The 16,664-nt window shown below is 53.1% G+C and overlaps 2 protein-coding genes across 5 annotated transcripts; one reads left to right on the top strand and one right to left on the bottom strand.

The window, feature by feature from the left end:
• Positions 1–201: 201 nt before the first annotated feature.
• VGF (VGF nerve growth factor inducible) lies at positions 202–5,537 on the top strand. Of its 4 annotated transcripts, XM_053555226.1 has the most exons (5): positions 202–548; positions 883–960; positions 2,492–2,710; positions 3,037–3,082; positions 3,206–5,537. In XM_053555226.1, the coding sequence occupies exon 5, from the start codon at positions 3,226–3,228 to the stop codon at positions 5,077–5,079; it is 1,854 nt and encodes a 617-aa protein (XP_053411201.1). In that variant the 5' UTR covers positions 202–548; positions 883–960; positions 2,492–2,710; positions 3,037–3,082; positions 3,206–3,225; the 3' UTR covers positions 5,080–5,537. The 4 variants fall into 4 exon arrangements, with proteins under 4 accessions (XP_053411201.1, XP_053411198.1, XP_053411200.1 ...); XM_053555223.1 differs by lacking the exon at positions 3,037–3,082 and having other exon boundaries at positions 203–548; XM_053555225.1 differs by lacking the exon at positions 3,037–3,082 and having other exon boundaries at positions 203–548; positions 853–960.
• Positions 5,538–6,454: 917 nt separating this feature from the next.
• On the bottom strand, positions 6,455–12,368 carry AP1S1 (adaptor related protein complex 1 subunit sigma 1). Its single transcript, XM_053555227.1, has 5 exons — positions 12,256–12,368; positions 10,239–10,417; positions 9,536–9,644; positions 8,454–8,591; positions 6,455–7,242 (listed from the first exon to the last, which is right to left on the bottom strand). Exons 1-5 carry the CDS (start codon positions 12,256–12,258, stop codon positions 7,195–7,197), a joined length of 477 nt encoding a protein of 158 aa, XP_053411202.1. The 5' UTR covers positions 12,259–12,368; the 3' UTR covers positions 6,455–7,194.
• Positions 12,369–16,664: the final 4,296 nt, after the last annotated feature.

Genomic DNA, 16,664 nt, shown 5'->3' with positions numbered 1-16,664 from the left:
ACACACGATTGTGTACCACCAAACTAGACATGTATCAGATACCAGCAGACGTCCAGAACCAGGTGCACTCAAAGACTCAAAGCTGCACAGGTATACAGGCATTCAGAAGAGATCAGAACCCACACACACAGACACCTGGAAACAAGCAAAACAGGCACAGATTGGAAGACAAGATCACATATTTAGATTGGAAATACTACCATGCCCATCCACTCTCAGTCTGATTAAATATGCAATTGATCCTCTCTCCAACTTTTTCTTTTTCTTTCTCTTGATGTAGCACATCAATCTCTGTACACACAAAAACACACATGCACAGGTGCGAGCACGCGCACGCGCGCGCGCACACACACACATTCCCACAGGCAAATACATTTTCTCTAGGTGCCTGTCTCCCCCATCTTGCACTTGGTCTCTAATCCCCATCAGCCTTTCAGTCAGCCCCCTTAGGCTCCCTCTCTACCCCCATTCCTTCTCTCTCCGATGGCTTCCCCTCCCCCTCTCCAGATGTCTGAGCCATCTCACTCTGATTCATCCTCCTCGAGAAGGTAACGTGACCCCCTCCCCACCCCACTGCTCTCTGTAACCAGGCTGGGAAAATGAAGGGGAGATGGAGAAGGGAGAGAGGAAGCAAGGGACCCCAGAGGGGCGCGGGGGAGGCCCTGGAGAATTGTGTATGGGTGTGGGGGGTGAGGCATGCCTCAGGGTCTCCAGTCCCTTCCTTTCCCTCCTTTCTTTGGAATTTCTAGTCACCTTGTTTTTTTTTCTCCTTTAGTCTGCTCCTTCTACCTGTTCCAGATTCCTTTTTTCCTTCCTCCTCCCCTGGCCCCATCTCTTCTCTCTTTCCTCTAGCTCCACTCCTCCCCACCTCTTTCCCTGCAGAGCTGATGGGCTTTCTTCTGGGAAAGTCGAGCCACTGATGGAAGCAAGAAGCCACTGCTGGTTATAGAGGGAAAGCACGTGAGTGTGTGAATGTGTGTGGTGTATGTGGGGGTGTTAGAATGAGGGTCAGTGCCAGGAAGAGATGAGGAGGGGGACAAGAACTGTCTCTGAAAGAGTCTTTGAGCCCTTGACACTCCATGCTGCTTTCCAGAGTCTCAGCCGGCTGTGCCCTGTGTGCGCCCATGGGCACCCCTATGTCCGCAGTTCTTGTATGTTTGGCGTGTGTCATTGTCACTCCCCCCTTTCCTTGCCCACGCCCCCGCACAGTTCTCTGCTTGCATCGCAGCCCCCTACCTCCCCCTCCTTCATTCCTGCAGTGACTGCTCCCCATGTCACCCTCCCCTCTTCCCTGCCCCCTCCCCATTTCCGTCCTCCCCCCTTCCCCCCGCCCACGGCTGGTCTCCCTTCACCGGACCGGCTCACTGATGGATTCTCTTTGCGCAATCTGTGCGTCATCTCCCCCCACCACCGGAACCTTTAGCTGTCCAAGCCCCCAGCCCCAACCCCTCCAGCAGGAGATACGGTCGAAGGGTCTGGTGGCAGAGAGGAGCTATCTCTGACGTTGCACGCCCCCCCCACCGCATCGCGTTCAAACCTTCCCTTTAAGCAGTGGAAAGGGCTGGACTTGAGTCACCCTCCACCTGCGCAACCCCCTCCCCACCTGGTCTGGTCTCGCCCTCCAAACGTCCTTGGAGGAAGGGGAGAAGCGGCAGGAGGGAAAGAAACTGGAGAACCGTGGTCTGAAAGGGGGCACAGCAGGGACCCCGACATACGCGGCAGTTAGCTGGACAGGACACACCTTTTCTTCAGACACGCACGGGATGTGAACAGACACGACCTAGAGGAACACACATCCTCAGTCTTTCCCCTTTCTCTTCTGACTCGGACCCTTTCCATGGGGATTATCAAAACCGCAAGGTCCACCCATTTGCCCCGGCTCAGGGCCACCACCCTGCACCGCAGACCCGCGGACAGCGCCCGCAGGCGCGCAGATGCTTCTCTCTTCTCTCAGGTTCACGTCGTCCTTGGGTGTGTTCCCTATGGACCGTGCGGTCTCGGGTGGGAGCCTCGGCTTTCGAATCCCTATCCTCCCCGTTCCCAGTATTGATCTCCTACTGGTGCCCAGTGAGACGCTGGGGCTGTCCCTTTCCTATTCGGTTCAGCAACACCGGCTCTAGCAGCTGCAAGTTGCTTTGTAACCCACCCTCCCGCCTTCCAGCGCCTCTACATCCACACTTCCATTCATTTCCCCATTCATTCATTCATCCTTTTCTCTTCGTCCCTCCTTCATTCATTCATAGCCCCCCGCCCCGCCCGCCTTGGCATTTCATTCATTCCTTCCTTCATTCATTCATTTCCCGGAGCTCTTCTAGCGCACACCCCTCCGACCAAAGGGCCCAACGCGCAGGCGCAGGCCGGGCGAGGCAGGCACCCTCCAATCGCTGGGCGTCCTCCCTCCTCCAAGCGCCCGCCCGCTTCCCCATGAATGAACATTGACGTCAATGGGGCGGGGCTCTCCCACGTGACCCTGCGCGCTCCCCTTTATAAGGCGGTGGAGGCGCGGGCGCTGTCCAGCGTGCTGAAGCCGGAGCGAGCCAGCCGCCCGGAGCTACGCCGACCCAGCTGAGCCCAGCCCACTGGACACCAGATTGAGACCGGCGCTCATACCCCAGCCACCGCTCGGAGCCGAGGCGGACGCGTCCCGATCTTTCCCTGTCCCACCCCACCCCGACCCTCTTCTCCACCTCCCGCGTCGTGACACCAGCTGGTAAATACTCCGCTGTCTGTCCCTCAAACCCTCGGCAGCCGTGGGCGTGAGGGATGGTTCGCTCGCCTCCTAGATGGGGTTGTAGAAAACACAGCGGGAGCCCCAGTAAGGGTCCCTGGTAAATGGGGGAGTCTCAGCTTTTCTTTTGCTTAAGTCGCCCACGCACCATCCGGGAAGTCCTATGGGGAGGGAGCAGAGATTTTTTCCCCCCTTATCCTTCCTGCTTAATACGTGGGCGATGGCAGTGAGATGGCTCAGGGAAGGGGGCGAGGAGGCATTGGGTGAGCGAGGTTTCAGGCATTCTTTTCCCATTTACACGATTCCAGAGATCGGCACAACATCCTCCTGTGCTCCTAAACGTCCCTTTTCTGGGTAAGGTTAGAGGGATCAGGGAAGCCCCGGATATCCTGCTTAAAGGTGGGGGAGGGAATGTAGAATTAGAGAGCGGGTAATTCTTACAGAAATCCTCTTTCTTTGGCCCTTTCTATTTTTCAGTCTCCGGCAGTCCCTTGGTCATGAAATCCCTCAGGTTGCTGGCTTCCACCCTCTTCTGCTTCCTTCTACTGATCAAGGGGTTAGGAGCAGCGCCCCCGGGTCGCCCTGAGGCGCAGCCTCCTCCCCTCAGCTCTGAGCATAAAGAGCCAGTAGCTGGGGACCCAGTGCCAGGGCAAAAGGATGGCAGCGCCCTAGAGGTCCGAGCTGCTCGAAATTCCGAGCCGCAGGACGAGGGAGAGCTTTTCCAGGGGGTGGATCCCCGGGCGCTGGCCACGGTGTTGCTGCAGGCACTGGACCGCCCAGCCTCTCCCCCTGCACGGGGAGACTCCCAGCAAGAGCCAGCGGAAGAAGCGGCTGAAGCTCTGCTGACCGAGACCGTGCGTAGCCAGACCCACAGCCTCCCAGCGCCAGAGACCCAGGAACCTGCGGCTCCGCCTCGCCCTCAGACTCAGGAGAATGGGTCCGAGGCGGGAGACCCCTCCGATGACCTCGAGGCGCTAGCGTCCCTGCTCCAGGAACTGCGAGATTTCAGTCCAAGTAGCGCTAAGCGCCAGCAAGAGACGGCGGCAGCAGAGACGGAAACCCGCACGCACACGCTGACCCGAGTCAATTTGGAGAGCCCAGGGCCAGAGCGCGTGTGGCGCGCTTCCTGGGGAGAGTTCCAGGCGCGCGTTCCAGAGCGCGCGCCCCTGCGGCCCCCGGCCCCCTCACAATTCCAGGCGCGTATGCCCGAGAGCGGGCCCATTCCCGAAACCCACCAGTTCGGGGATGGAGTGACTCCCTCCAAAACACACGTAGGTGAGGCATTGGCACCCCTGTCCAAGGCGTACCAAGGCCTGGGCGCCCCGTTCCTCAAGGTGCGCCAGCCTGAAAGCTCTCTCCTGGGAGGCTCCGAGGCGGGGGAGCGCCTTCTACAGCAAGGTCTTGCTCAGGTAGAGGCCGGGAGGAGGCAGGCGGAGGCTACGCGACAGGCCGCTGCGCAGGAAGAGCGTCTGGCAGACCTCGCCTCCGACCTGCTGCTCCAGTATTTGCTGCAGGGCGGGGCCCGGCAGCGCGGCCTGGGGGGTCGGGGGCTGCAGGAGGCCGCAGAGGAACGAGAGAACCAAAGGGAGGAGGAGGAGGCGGAGCAAGAGAGACGCGGCGGGGAGGAGAGGGTGGGGGAAGAGGATGAGGAGGCGGCGGAGGCGGAGGCAGAGGCGGAGGAGGCGGAGAGGGCCAGGCAGAACGCGCTACTGTTCGCGGAGGAGGAGGACGGAGAAGCCGGAGCGGAGGACAAGCGCTCCCAGGAGGAGACGCCCGGCCACAGGCGGAAAGAGGCTGAGGGGGCAGAGGAGGGCGGGGAGGAGGACGACGACGACGAGGAGATGGACCCGCAGACGATCGATAGCCTCATCGAGCTGTCCACCAAACTCCACCTGCCAGCTGACGACGTGGTCAGCATCATCGAGGAGGTGGAGGAGAAGCGGAAGCGGAAGAAGAATGCCCCACCCGAGCCTGTGCCGGCCCCCCGGGCTGCCCCTGCCCCCACCCACGTCCGCTCCCCGCAGCCCCCGCCCCCGGTCCCCGCTCCCGCTCGAGACGAGCTGCCGGACTGGAATGAGGTGCTCCCGCCCTGGGATCGGGAGGAGGACGAGGTGTTTTCCCCAGGGCCCTACCACCCTTTTCCTAACTACATCCGGCCGCGAACACTGCAGCAGCCAGCGGCCTCGCGCCACCGTCACTATCACCACGCCTTGCCACCTTCCCGCCACTATCCAGGCCGGGAGGCCCAGGCGCGGCGCGCGCAGGAGGAGGCAGAGGCGGAGGAGCGCCGGCTGCAAGAGCAGGAAGAGATGGAGAATTACATCGAACACGTGCTGCTCCGGCGCCCGTGACCCGCCCCGGCCCCGCCCCCACGGGCCCCTTCGGAGCGCGCAACTCCCCCCTCCGTGTTGTCCCCTCCCCTCTTGGTGTTTGCATGCGCCCCGCCTCCGTCCCGCCCCCGGGCCTTCCGGGTACCTGTCTGACCTCTTCCTGGGTCCCAAGCCCGAGCTCCCAAAACTCTCACGGGTGATCCGGGACCAGCTCAGGTGGGCGGTGGTTTGTGCGAGTTCCCTCCCCCACAGAGGGGCCCTGTGCCCATCAAGTCCTTCTCCGGACGTCCCAGTCAAAAACCGGAAAAAGCAGTTCCAGTTAATTACGTGAAGTGTGTCTGTCTCCAGCCCTTTGGACCTCCCACGAGCCTCTCCACCCACTCCCAAGTCGCCGTGAATTTACCCTTCATTCCTTTCTCTGTTGTAAATACCCCTCACGGAGGAAATAGTTTTGCTAAGAAATAAAAGTGACTATTTTATTAGGACTTTGTTCTCGGTTATTCACCCGTCCCCTTGGGCCTCTGTGTTCTTTGCCGAGGGGCGGTGAGGGAAGCGCCGGCCACAATACTCAACGTCCTCCTGCTCCCTACCCCCAAACCAAAGCCAGGGTTGGTTGGGGAATCACCAAAACCGTATTTGGGGGTAGAATATGGCTCAGACTCATCTGGGAGGCGGTGGTAGTTAAACGCTTCTGTCTCCAGGGCTTGACAGAACAGCAGAGTGGAATGGGATAAAGAATCAATTGTCTGATAAGCCAGCAAGCTTCCGGTTCAAAAGAAACATAACACAAAAACTGCCACAGCTCTGGGCTCTGAGAAAGCTCTTCTTTTCACCATGCTGAGTCTGCTCAGGCACCTGTCTTCCTTAACTGCTCCCTAAAGTCCCTGGTCCTAGGTACTTCACAAGAAATGGGGAAAAGGGGATGGCAGCCACAGAGAAACGCTGGTTTCCCCCACTTAACTCCTTTCTAATCCTAGATAGCCTTGAACTCCTGACTATTCTCCCCATATAAAATTAAAATTAAACCAGACAAATGAAATCATAGAGAAGTGGACCCATGTGAAGGGTGAAGGCAACTCAGGGAGCCAGCAGCAGTTTGTTCGGAGAGGCACTGGGTAGAATGGCCAGATAACATTCAAGACACCTAAATTTGATTTATAGATAAACATCGGATTTTTTTTAGAATTAAGTATGTCCCAAACATTGCACGGGACACAGTTCCTCACCACCACCACCAAAGTTATTTGTTGTTTATCTGAAATTCAAATTTCACTCTATTGTTTTTTCCTACCAAGTGTGGCAATCCTAGTTTTGGTAAGAGGCTAATAGGCAGAGTGCCCTTAGCCTCCTGACTAACGCCAGCAGCCCTACCTTCCTCCACAGAGCCCAATGCAAGCAAAGTTCAGAAATGTTTTTCTTTTTATTTCAGAAGAAAGGACATAAAGGCGGACACTACCCTCAGGCCCACCTTCCCCCAGCTCTTGTCTTGCCCAGAACTGGAGTGAAGGAGGGACAGGGCCAGCTCCCACCGAGCCTGCCCTTCCCCCCACCCTTCCTTTCCTCAAAATGGCAAGGTTAGAAAAAAATTAACTATGTTATTCCTCCCCTGGCATTGGACAGAGGCCCCACTATGGTTAAGGAGGAAGAGTGGGCAGGGAAAGGAAAATGCCTTCCCTCTCACTATAGGGAAGGCCCCTCCCAGATAGAGGAGCTGCCCTGGCTGGCTGGGGGGAGGGTGGAGGTAGGTCATGGGCATGGGGGAAGAAAAGAGCCCTGAAAACCTTTTCCCTTTAACCTGACATATTTATATATTTACAGTTATAAGGAAGAGAGGATATCTAGGGTAACATTGGTTCTTCAAAGGCAGGGAATGAAAGCCAATAGCACCCCTGTCTTAGTCACATTTTCCTGTCTCCTAGCTCCTAGAACCTTCTGAGGGAAAGGGGAAACAGGAGGTAGGGGGAGGAGGGAGGGAATGTTTGAAGGGCCTGAGCCTATATCTCACTCCAAGAGGTGAGGCAGCAGAGGAGCAGCTGGGTCCCACCAAGAAAATGGCCCTGGGCCAGACGAGAAGCAGCCACTCATGCCCAGCTCCCCACCAGCTTCCCATCTCCATGCCCAGCTGGGCGGTGCGGGCTATGCCAGACCCATCTCCTCCAGCACACTGCGTGGCGACTCATCCTCCTGAAGCAGAGACAGACAGAGGGTGACGCAGAGACACCAGGAGAGGCAGACAAGGTGGGCAAGACGACAGTGATCACGAGGAAGCATGGAAGGAAACACAGAGAGACACGGGGAGGGGGAGAGAAGCCAATGTGAGCCCAAGGCTGGAGTGCTGCAAGCCTTTCATAGCAGCTTGCCAGCCCCCAGGGATATCCAGAGCCAGTCAATGATGGCAAATGGGGTCCAAGTTGTGCCCATCACTAGTCAGAGAACCCAAAGCTCTGCACTAGTGGAGCATAGACTCTACCCAGTACCTGGGGACAGAGGGAGTGGAGCTGGGGCTGGGAGAAGAGAACCTGCCACTAGGGGACTGGGGGTACAAATGGTTGGGTCCTGCTTTTCAGGGTGGGGGGAGGCAGTAGGAGCCTGGCACCAGGTCCCTGAGGGAAGGTGAACCAGACTGCAGAGAGATGAGTCATTAGGGCTTGAGCAGAGCACTAATAACATGGGTATGTGTGTGTGCCAGGGCACAGGTGTGTGCGTGTGTGTATGTGTGAAGGGGAAGCTGGACCAGTGAGGTGGCCAGCTTAGCTCTGCCTCTCTCCCACTGCAGAGAGAAGCCCCCTCTACTCCCCCATCTCTCCCCCTCCTCAGAGCCAACTCAGGCCGCTTCCTTGTCACTGCAGATTCCGGTGACTCATCTCCCTGCACCAAGGCTCAGCAGTGGCACAACAGAGAGGGGGCAGGCAGTAATGAGGTGAAAGTGGGAGTGCTGGATAGCAGGGGCAACCACCATCCAGGCAACCTCAACCCCAGCTCCCAGATCCCTATAGCCTTTTGCTCCTGAGCAGCAGAGGCTTTTGAGTATGTGTGTGTAAAAAAGGAGAGGCAGAAATCAGGGAAGAGTGATATACAATGTGCTCCTTCTCTAATTCTCTAAGCAACCCTAATGCCAAGAGAAGCGTGGGATGAAAGAGGTTTGGTTGGGACAAGACATCTCAGGTCTTAGGAGAGGGACAGAGCTTGGAACAAGGGGAGTACTGATGGGCTGTCTGCCACCCTTCTCCTACACCATGGGGTCAGGGCTTGAGGGCAAGTTGTAGAGTGGAGCGCCGTGGGGGCCATATGCCACATGGAGGGGGACCCCCTTGGTGGCGGGCAGGGTGTCCAGGAGAGGCAGGGCACCCTCTGCCAGGGTACTCTTCCTCCTCCTCACTGTCTCTGGCCCGTACCTCCTGCAGCAGGTCTGCCTGCTCGATGGCCTTCAGCACACTCTTCTTGGAGGTGTCCTGGACATCGCCCCCCATCAAAAACTCATCCAAGATGAAGTAGGCCTTCTCAAAGTTGAAGATGATGTCCAGTTCACATACCTGGGACAAGGGGGAGAGGCTGAGATGAACTTCAGGGTGCATTCCTAGCGACCATTTTTCCCAGGACCACTCTTCTCACCTTGGGTGCTCACCCCCGGCCTCATGTCCTCACAACCTCCAGGACTTAGTACTTTGTTTGGCTTTTGCTTTTCTCTCTTGCCTCTTTTTTCCTGATCATGAAATATTAGTTGCCCTAATCTACCCTTCTCTGTGGTTCTCCTTGCCTTCCCCCCAAAATTTGTGGCCTGTTCCCATCAGAAGCTCAGCTAGTCTCTCTTCTTAGCACTGTGAGGCAGGGAGGGAGGAGATTCTGGACCATGAGGTAGAAGACTTGAGTTCCAAGCAGGCTCTACCACTAACCAGCTGCTATACATGCCATTGAATGTCTCTGAGCCTGTTTTCTAATCTGAAAATGGATACCAATACCTACCTATAGGATGGAATAAGAAATAAACAGACAACCTGAAAGTACTTTGTAAATTAAGTGGAATATAAATTATGGAGTTATTACTATTCCTTATCTAAGATTTGAGTGGTCTGCCAATGCCCAGGTTATACCCAAGATAATTTCATTCAGAATTTCTGGGGGTGGGACCTAGGCATCGCTACTTTTAAAACTCTCCAGAAGATACCAATGCAAAGGCAAGATCAGGAACCATTGATAAAATCTGAACTTGGTCTCTAGGGGAGAAGTCCAAGCTAGGCTCTATGTGGAGATTAAGTGCCACATTCTGCTCCCACTCTCCCCCTCCCACCTGCTCAGGGATGATTAAGGGATAAGGCTAATAGGCTTAAAGATTAAAAAGGGAGATTAATTACAGTTCTCACTGCTCTAACTTCACCTCTCCCCTGAGATTTCCAGGGCAGAGGCTAGAAGGGCCTTAAAGTTTAGTTGCAAGAGGGGATTGCTGTGTACGGAAACTAGGGCAGGTGGGGAGACTTACGCTGCCAAAGTATTTGTCCAGGAGCTCCACATATCGGTGGATCAGCTCAAGTGTGATGAGCTCATTGTCCTGGCCCTCGATGGCGCAGCAGAAGTAGAGGCTGGCATATCTGAGGAGAGGGGCACATGTGGCATAGCTAGGTACTTGCTTAAGGACCCAGCATTCCAGCCTCAAACCTACAACCAGCCCTGGGGTCTGGGCCCTGACTGGACATGGGTGGGGTGGAGTATGCTGTGTAGCCTCTTAGCACTCTCTTACAAACAGGCATAGACGCATGCTCTTTCCTTCTTGCCCTCTGACCTGCTCAGTTTGACTCAGCAAAAACCTGAGCCAACTAATTCACCTGCTCAGTGGAGAAGGAACTGGAAAGGGTGTGTGTGTGTGTGTGTCTGTGTTTGTTGGGAAAAATGGGGCAGGACTCTGGTGAATGAGACTTCAAGGGACATGTGCAGTGGACAAGATAGGGACAGAAGTATGTACCTGAGGCAGGGGTAAGGTTTCAGCAAAACCAAGTGGGGAACAAAAATTTCTTCAAGGGGTGTTTGGAAAGGAAAGGTAGCTTCCTTCCACTGTATTCCAGACTTTCTTAGCTCTCAGGTCTCCCTGAACTAAGGGACTGCTTTTTATCCAAAACGTTTAGCCTTTTTAACCCATTGCCAAATTCTAATTCAGAAGGACATTGGCAGAGTAGGTGGGGAATCACCTCTTATAGACAACTTTGAGGTCCCTCCACTCCAGGAAGCTGCACATCTTGGGCTTGCGAGCCAGAACAACCTGCATAAGTTCCCGAACCATCTTCTTTCTCTCCTTGTCTGAAGTAGCCAGGTACCATTTTTGCAGCCGCAGTTTTCCCTGCCGGCTGAATAGCAGCATGAATCGCATCTAGGGGGATGAGGGCAGAAGTGAGGGTCAGGCATTTGGTTCTCTGAGCCTCTTTCCTGCATAAACACACAGCTCCAAATTCATCCCATCTAACTTGTCTCTATTTACAGTCCTGTTCCTACTTTCTTCACAAATCCAGCCCTTTGCTCTCCACCCTGGGTGTTCCCACCAGCAGGCGCCTTTCCTTTTGGGCAAGTCAGAGCTTCTGAGCCTACCATTTGGGTTCAAATCCTGGCTCTATTATTTCTATGTACCCTTGAGCAAATTACTTTATGTCTCTGGGGTTCAGTTTCCTTATCTGTAAGATGTAGATGACAAAAGTACCTACCTTGCAGAGTTGTTAGAAAAGATTAAATTATGTACACAACAAGGTCTGGCATATGGCAGGCACTATAACATGTTAGGAATTACGTGGTCTTATTATGGTTATTATTTCTTGACCTGTTTCCAAAGGTGTACAACTCTGACACCTGTGACAAGAAGTCCACAGATGGTACCAAAGAGATGCCTATTCTCCTCCATGTTCCCTCTATCCACCACCATGCTGAAATTGGGTATTTTGTTCCTCAAGAAGCTACCTCAACTCTCTACCCCATCTTAGCCATAAGTCCTTAATGATGCTTCAAATAAACTGCTCTCCAGTGCCAGGCCTATGCCCAGGGATAGTCTTCTCTGCATTATGTATGTCTAATGTCACACATGGTCCTGGGATGCCCAAATTCCACCCTCCTGTGTTCGGCCATCCAGCCATTTGGCCCCTGATAGTTTTCTCTTAACTTTTCATCCTTTTAGATCACCTCCTGCTAAGAGCCCATTCCACCTTCAGACACAGGGTGACCAATCTCTCACAAATTTCGGTCTCTCAAGGCCCACCACCCAGGAGGTTCTTTTAAGGAATATTTGTAGGACAGAGCAAACTAGGTGAGGTGGGATGGAGTGCTGAATCCTCATTACTCCCTGTACCCAGCTTCCCAGTTCCAGAAGTTCTGGGCTACATTTTGGAGTTATCTGTTCTCCCAGAAGCTCTCCTCTCCATGCACATAACCTGGATCCCAGGTGTATGGAACAGTACTAGCTTAGTAGGCTAAAATCAAAATAACGGTTTGGGTTTTTTTTTTTTGGTGGTGGTGGGTAAGGAGGAGAACAGACGGGCGCAAGGGAGCTCTGGGCTGCTAAGATGTGGGGGGTGGGGAGCACGCAGGAAGACAGAAGGCCTGGGTTCCGGAAAGGGAGTGAGACCAGGGGAGGGGGCGGAGAAGGAAGAACACCGGAGCTCAGGATCCCAAACCTTGGATCCTTGAGACGAAGACGTCGAGCCCACTCACTTCGTTCCCACCTCGGCCCAGCCTCCAGGCAAGCATGGCCACGAACTCAGGCAGGACGATCACTCCTTGGGCCCGGAAACTATCCCCTCCTATACCCTGCTCCCTGCAGGGGCCCTGCGTTTCCGTCAGGGCGGCATGGGAAGAGGGTCTCGGTGACCCGCGCCCCCGGTTCCGTCCGTCCGCGAGCAGATTCCCGCGCCCCTCTCCTTCAATCCCTGCGACAGTGGTCGGGCTCCCTCGGACCGAGACCCAAGCGCTCCTCCCGGATCAGGACGGTCCCGCCGCCCCCTAGTCAAACCTTGTCCCACAAACGCGCCCCCACCCCGCCCCTCTCCAGAATGCCATTTCCAGCTCTTCCTTCCGAGGGCGCCTCGCCCACCCGCCAGGTAAGTGAGGCCTCAGAGGACCAGAGGGAAGAAAGAGCTGCTCAGACCCAGGGCGGCCCCCAAGGACCCCTGCAGGTGCAGCCCACGCCCCTCACTTCCCCCTCCCCTCACTCTTAGCACAGCCTACCATCCTGCTTCCTCCGGCTCGGCGCGTCCCACTTCGGCCACCGTAGGCGCCAGCTCCACTCCCTTTCTTATCCTTTCTCCCCTGCCTGCCCTCTCGGCTGAAGCCCCGCCCCGTCCCGCCCAGGCTGGCAGCCCCACCGCGCTACGCTCTGCGCAGGCGCCAATACTGCTCGGCGCGCGGGCGGGGCTGGAGGCGGAGAAGGGGAAGCCATGGCAACCAGGTCCTTGACTTCAGCTTTGAGTAGCTCGGTCGTCATGGTAACAGAGCTGTCTTGTGGGTTGGTTGGAGGATGGGGGGGTGGAAGACAATGAAGTCCTGGAGCTTTGGAACCATGGGGGGGTGGTGGTGATAAAGGCGGGAAAAGAGGTGAGAACTTAAGTGATTGAGATGCGAGCATCACTAAAGTTCGTGAGAGAGCAGGGGGCGCTAGTGGAAGGGATGTGGGCAATTGAGAGGGACCAGGTTAGGGATTATGTGTAGGAGAGAAGGAATGACCTAGAAAACAGGAAAACAAAGGGAAGTGCTGGGGAAGTCCATCTCCTCATTTTTCAAATGAGGAAAATATAGAGCTCAGACTAAATTATCTACTGAAAACCTGCTAGACATGACACTATAATCTTATTTTTTGAGGTGGACAGCAGAGTCTCACTCTGTTGTCCAGGCTAGAATGCAGTGGTGTCATAACTCACTGCAATCTTAACTCCTGCACTCAAGCCATCCGCCTGCTTCAGCCTCCCTAGTAACTGGGAATACAGGTACCCATTATCACCCCCAGCTCATTTTTTTCTGTTTTGTAGAGATGGGGTTTCACTCTTGCTTAGGCTGGTCTGAACCCCTGGCCTCAAGTGATCCTACCACCTCTGCCTCCCAGAGTACTGGGATTTCAGGCATGAGCTACTGGCCTGGCCTGATGCTCTGTCTTAAAGTAAGAGAAATGTGTAGGAAATGAGGGAGATAAGAAATACAAGAGTAGGCGGCGCCTGTGGCTCAGTGAGTAGGGCGCCAGCCCCATATGCCAAGGGTGGCGGGTTCGAACCCAGCCCTGGCCAAACTACAACAAAAAAATAGTCGGGCGTTGTGGCGGGCGCCTGTAGTCCCAGCGGCTCGGGAGGCTGAGGCAAGAGAATCGCGTAAGCCCAAGAGTTAGAGGTTGCTGTGAGCCGTGTGACGCCACGGCACTGTACCCGAGGGCGGTACAGTGAGACTCTGTCTCTACAAAAAAAAAAAAAAAAGAAAGAAATACAAGAGTAAGGGAGGGGCTGATGTAAAAGCGGTGTAAGAGAAAGAGAGAGGAATGTGAATTTAGGCAAGAGGAGAAGAAATAAAGAGAATCTTAAAAGGCTAATGTGAGTCAAAACTAATGTAATACAAACCTAAATGTAAAGATGAGGAGGGTGTAAATTGTAATAGAAGCTTTTCAGCTGAGTGAAGGTGTGTGTGTATTTATCCATGCAGTAATCTAAAGAGGTTACAAGAGTAAGAGAAAATCTTAAATTTTGTCATATTGAAAACTTAATACCTATTTTTAGATTTTTTTGGAACAAATCATGCTGTTATTTTTGAGTAGCACCTAAAGCAAATGTTGGTAAGACCTTGTCTTTGTCCGCTTTATGTTCTTTTTTTTTTTCTTGTTCTTTGTTATGGAGATAACATGCTCTAGTAGCAAGAGGGTAGACCTAATTCAGCTGGGCTGGAATGTTGACTCTAACCGTTACTAAAATGTACAGCCTCAGGCCAGTTATTTAACCATCCATCTCTTCATTTTAAAAATGAGGACAGGAGTCCCAGCTGCTCGGGAGGCTGAGGCAAGAGAATCGCGTAAGCCCAAGAGTTGGAGGTTGCTGTGAGCCATGTGACGCCACGGCACTCTACCCGAGGGCCGTACAGTGAGACTCTGTCTCTACCAAAAAAAAAAAAAAAAAATGAGGACAGGGGTGGCGCCTGTGGCTCAGTCGGTAAGGCGCCAGCCCCATAAACCGAGGGTGGCAGGTTCAAACCCGGCCCCATAAACCGAGGGTGGCGGGTTCAAACCCGGCCCCGGCTGAACTGCAACCAAAAAATAGCTGGGCGTTGTGGCGGGCGCCTGTAGTCCCAGCTACTCGGGAGGCTGAGGCAAGAGAATCGCTTAAGCCCAGGAGTTGGAGGTTGCTGTGAGCTGTGTGATGCCATGGCACTCTACCGAGGGTGATAAAGTGAGACTCTGTCTCTACAAAAAAAAAAAAAAAAAAAAAATGAGGACAGCTGGGCGGCGCCTGTGTTTCAAAGGAGTAGGGCCCGGGCCCCATATACCAGAAGTGGTGGATTCAAACCCGGCCCCAGCCAAAAACTGCAAAAGAAAAGGACAGCAGTATGTATCTTCCAAGGTGGTGTACTGAAAGTATCTAGCACACTATAAACACTTTAATGGCAGCTATTCCTTCTTCTTTCCAACTTTTTTTTTTAACCTTCTTTTTCCTTTCACTTTTGTTTCTTTTTCTCCTCTGCCTATACAAATGGCAAGCCTAAGGTATATGGTGTATACCAATGGGAGAGAGAGTTATTAATGGCAGAGATAGTTGGCCAAACTATCTTGGTGTTATTTATTAAGTCAAGAATAAAAATCAATAAAGGAAGCTGTTAGAGTTATAAAGGGCACATTATTATATAGTGAAGAGAAGAAATAGAAGTGTGTAAAAAAGGCAGAAGACAAAACAAATAAAAAGAAATATGCTCATGGACGAGAAGAGAAGGTAAGTGTATAAGGAAGTAATGAGCAATGAGGTAAAGTCATAGGGCAGAGAGCTAAACAACAGCCTGTGGAAGTTTGGAAGCTCTAGAGATGTACACTCCTACACTTCTTGGAAAGCTGACACTTCCTAGAATTCCTTGTTTCAATGTGGTGTGCCTAAATGCAGAAAAGATAAGATTCATGAGAGAATTGTTAGGAATATGGGTTTTGCTCATGTAGAATCATAGACTGCAAGTGGTTCGAAGCAGTTCTAAGATGGCAGACTGGTTTTCTTCTTCACTAGCGAATGATGAAGGCAGAGAATCTATGAGTTAGTGGATCAAATACTGCCTGTGCAATCGAGATGAGTTTGGATTTGATTCAGGAGGCAACTGGGAGTCATGATTGTCTGAGCTGGTGAATAACTTGGTGAAAACAGTTTTAAGAAAATAATCTTTTTTTCTCTTTTTTTGAGACAGAGTCTTGCTTCGTAGCCCTCGGTAGAATGCCATGGCCTCACAGCTCACAGAAAACTCAAACTCTTGGGTTTAAGCGATTCTCTTGCCTCAGCCTCCCAAGTAGCTGGGATGATAGGTGCCCTCCACAATGCCCAGCTATTTTTAGAGATGAGGTCTTGCTTTGGCTCAGGCTGGTCTCAAACCTGTGAGCTCAGGCAAAAAAGAAAATAATCTTATATGTGGGACAGTTTGAAAGTATGACTGGAAGGCTAGAAGGTCATCTAGGCGGTGGTTTTGGGAATCCAGACACAAAGATGAAGTGGAGAGGGATAAATCAGAGATACCTCTAATGAGCCATTCAACTGAAGTTGATCATTCATCTAAGTAGAGAAGATGGGAGAATAATCAAAGATGACCCTGGAGGATTAGTTGGTGCCATTTGTATAAGTGAGAAGATAGGAAAGGTAAGATTCTCCTTCATGGGTAGGGATAGTGTTTGTGTTGTCTTACAAACCATACTGACACCTTCCCATGTAACACAGTTCAGATATTTGTCCTCTCAGAATCTCTTGTTGAATTTTTTTTTTTTTTTTGAGACAGAGCCTCAAGTTGTCACCCTGGGTAGAGTGCCATGGCATCACAGCTCACAGCAACCTCCAACTCCTGGGCTCAAGCAATTCTCCTGCCTCTGCCTCCCAAGTAGCTGGGACTACAGGTGCCCGCCACAACGCCCAGCTATTTTTTTTTGGTTGAAACCGTCATTGTTGTTTGGCAGGCCCTAGGCTGGATTCGAACCCGCCAGCTCAGGTGTATGTGGCTGGCGCCTTAGCTGCTTGAGCCACAGGCGCCGAACCTCTCCTTGAAATTTGACAGAAGTGTTGGGTGTTTGAGGTGGGGCCACACCAAGTGGGAGGTAATTGCAGAGGGACAGATCACTCATGAATGGCTTGGTGCCTTCCCTGTGGTAATGAGGAAGTTCTCCCTCTTAGTTCATGTGAGAGCTGGTTGTTTAAAAGAGCATGGTCACTCCCTTCTCTTCCTCCTTCTTTTGCTGTGTTACACCCCTGTTTCTACCAAGTGACCCACCTGACCCCCCTTCACCTTCCACCTTGTCTGGAAGCTCCCTGATGGTTTCACCAGACGAAGTGCTATACTTCTTTTTCTTAAAATATTTATTTATTTTTATTTATTTATCTATTTTGAGACAGAGTCTCACTCTGTTGCCCTGGGCTAGAGTGCCACGG

The sequence above is a fragment of the Nycticebus coucang genome, chromosome 12, assembly GCF_027406575.1.
Source record: "Nycticebus coucang isolate mNycCou1 chromosome 12, mNycCou1.pri, whole genome shotgun sequence".
Taxonomy (NCBI): domain Eukaryota; kingdom Metazoa; phylum Chordata; class Mammalia; order Primates; family Lorisidae; genus Nycticebus; species Nycticebus coucang.
The sequence above is the reverse complement of the archived record's forward strand: the minus strand, read 5'-3'. Positions and strand labels throughout refer to the sequence as shown.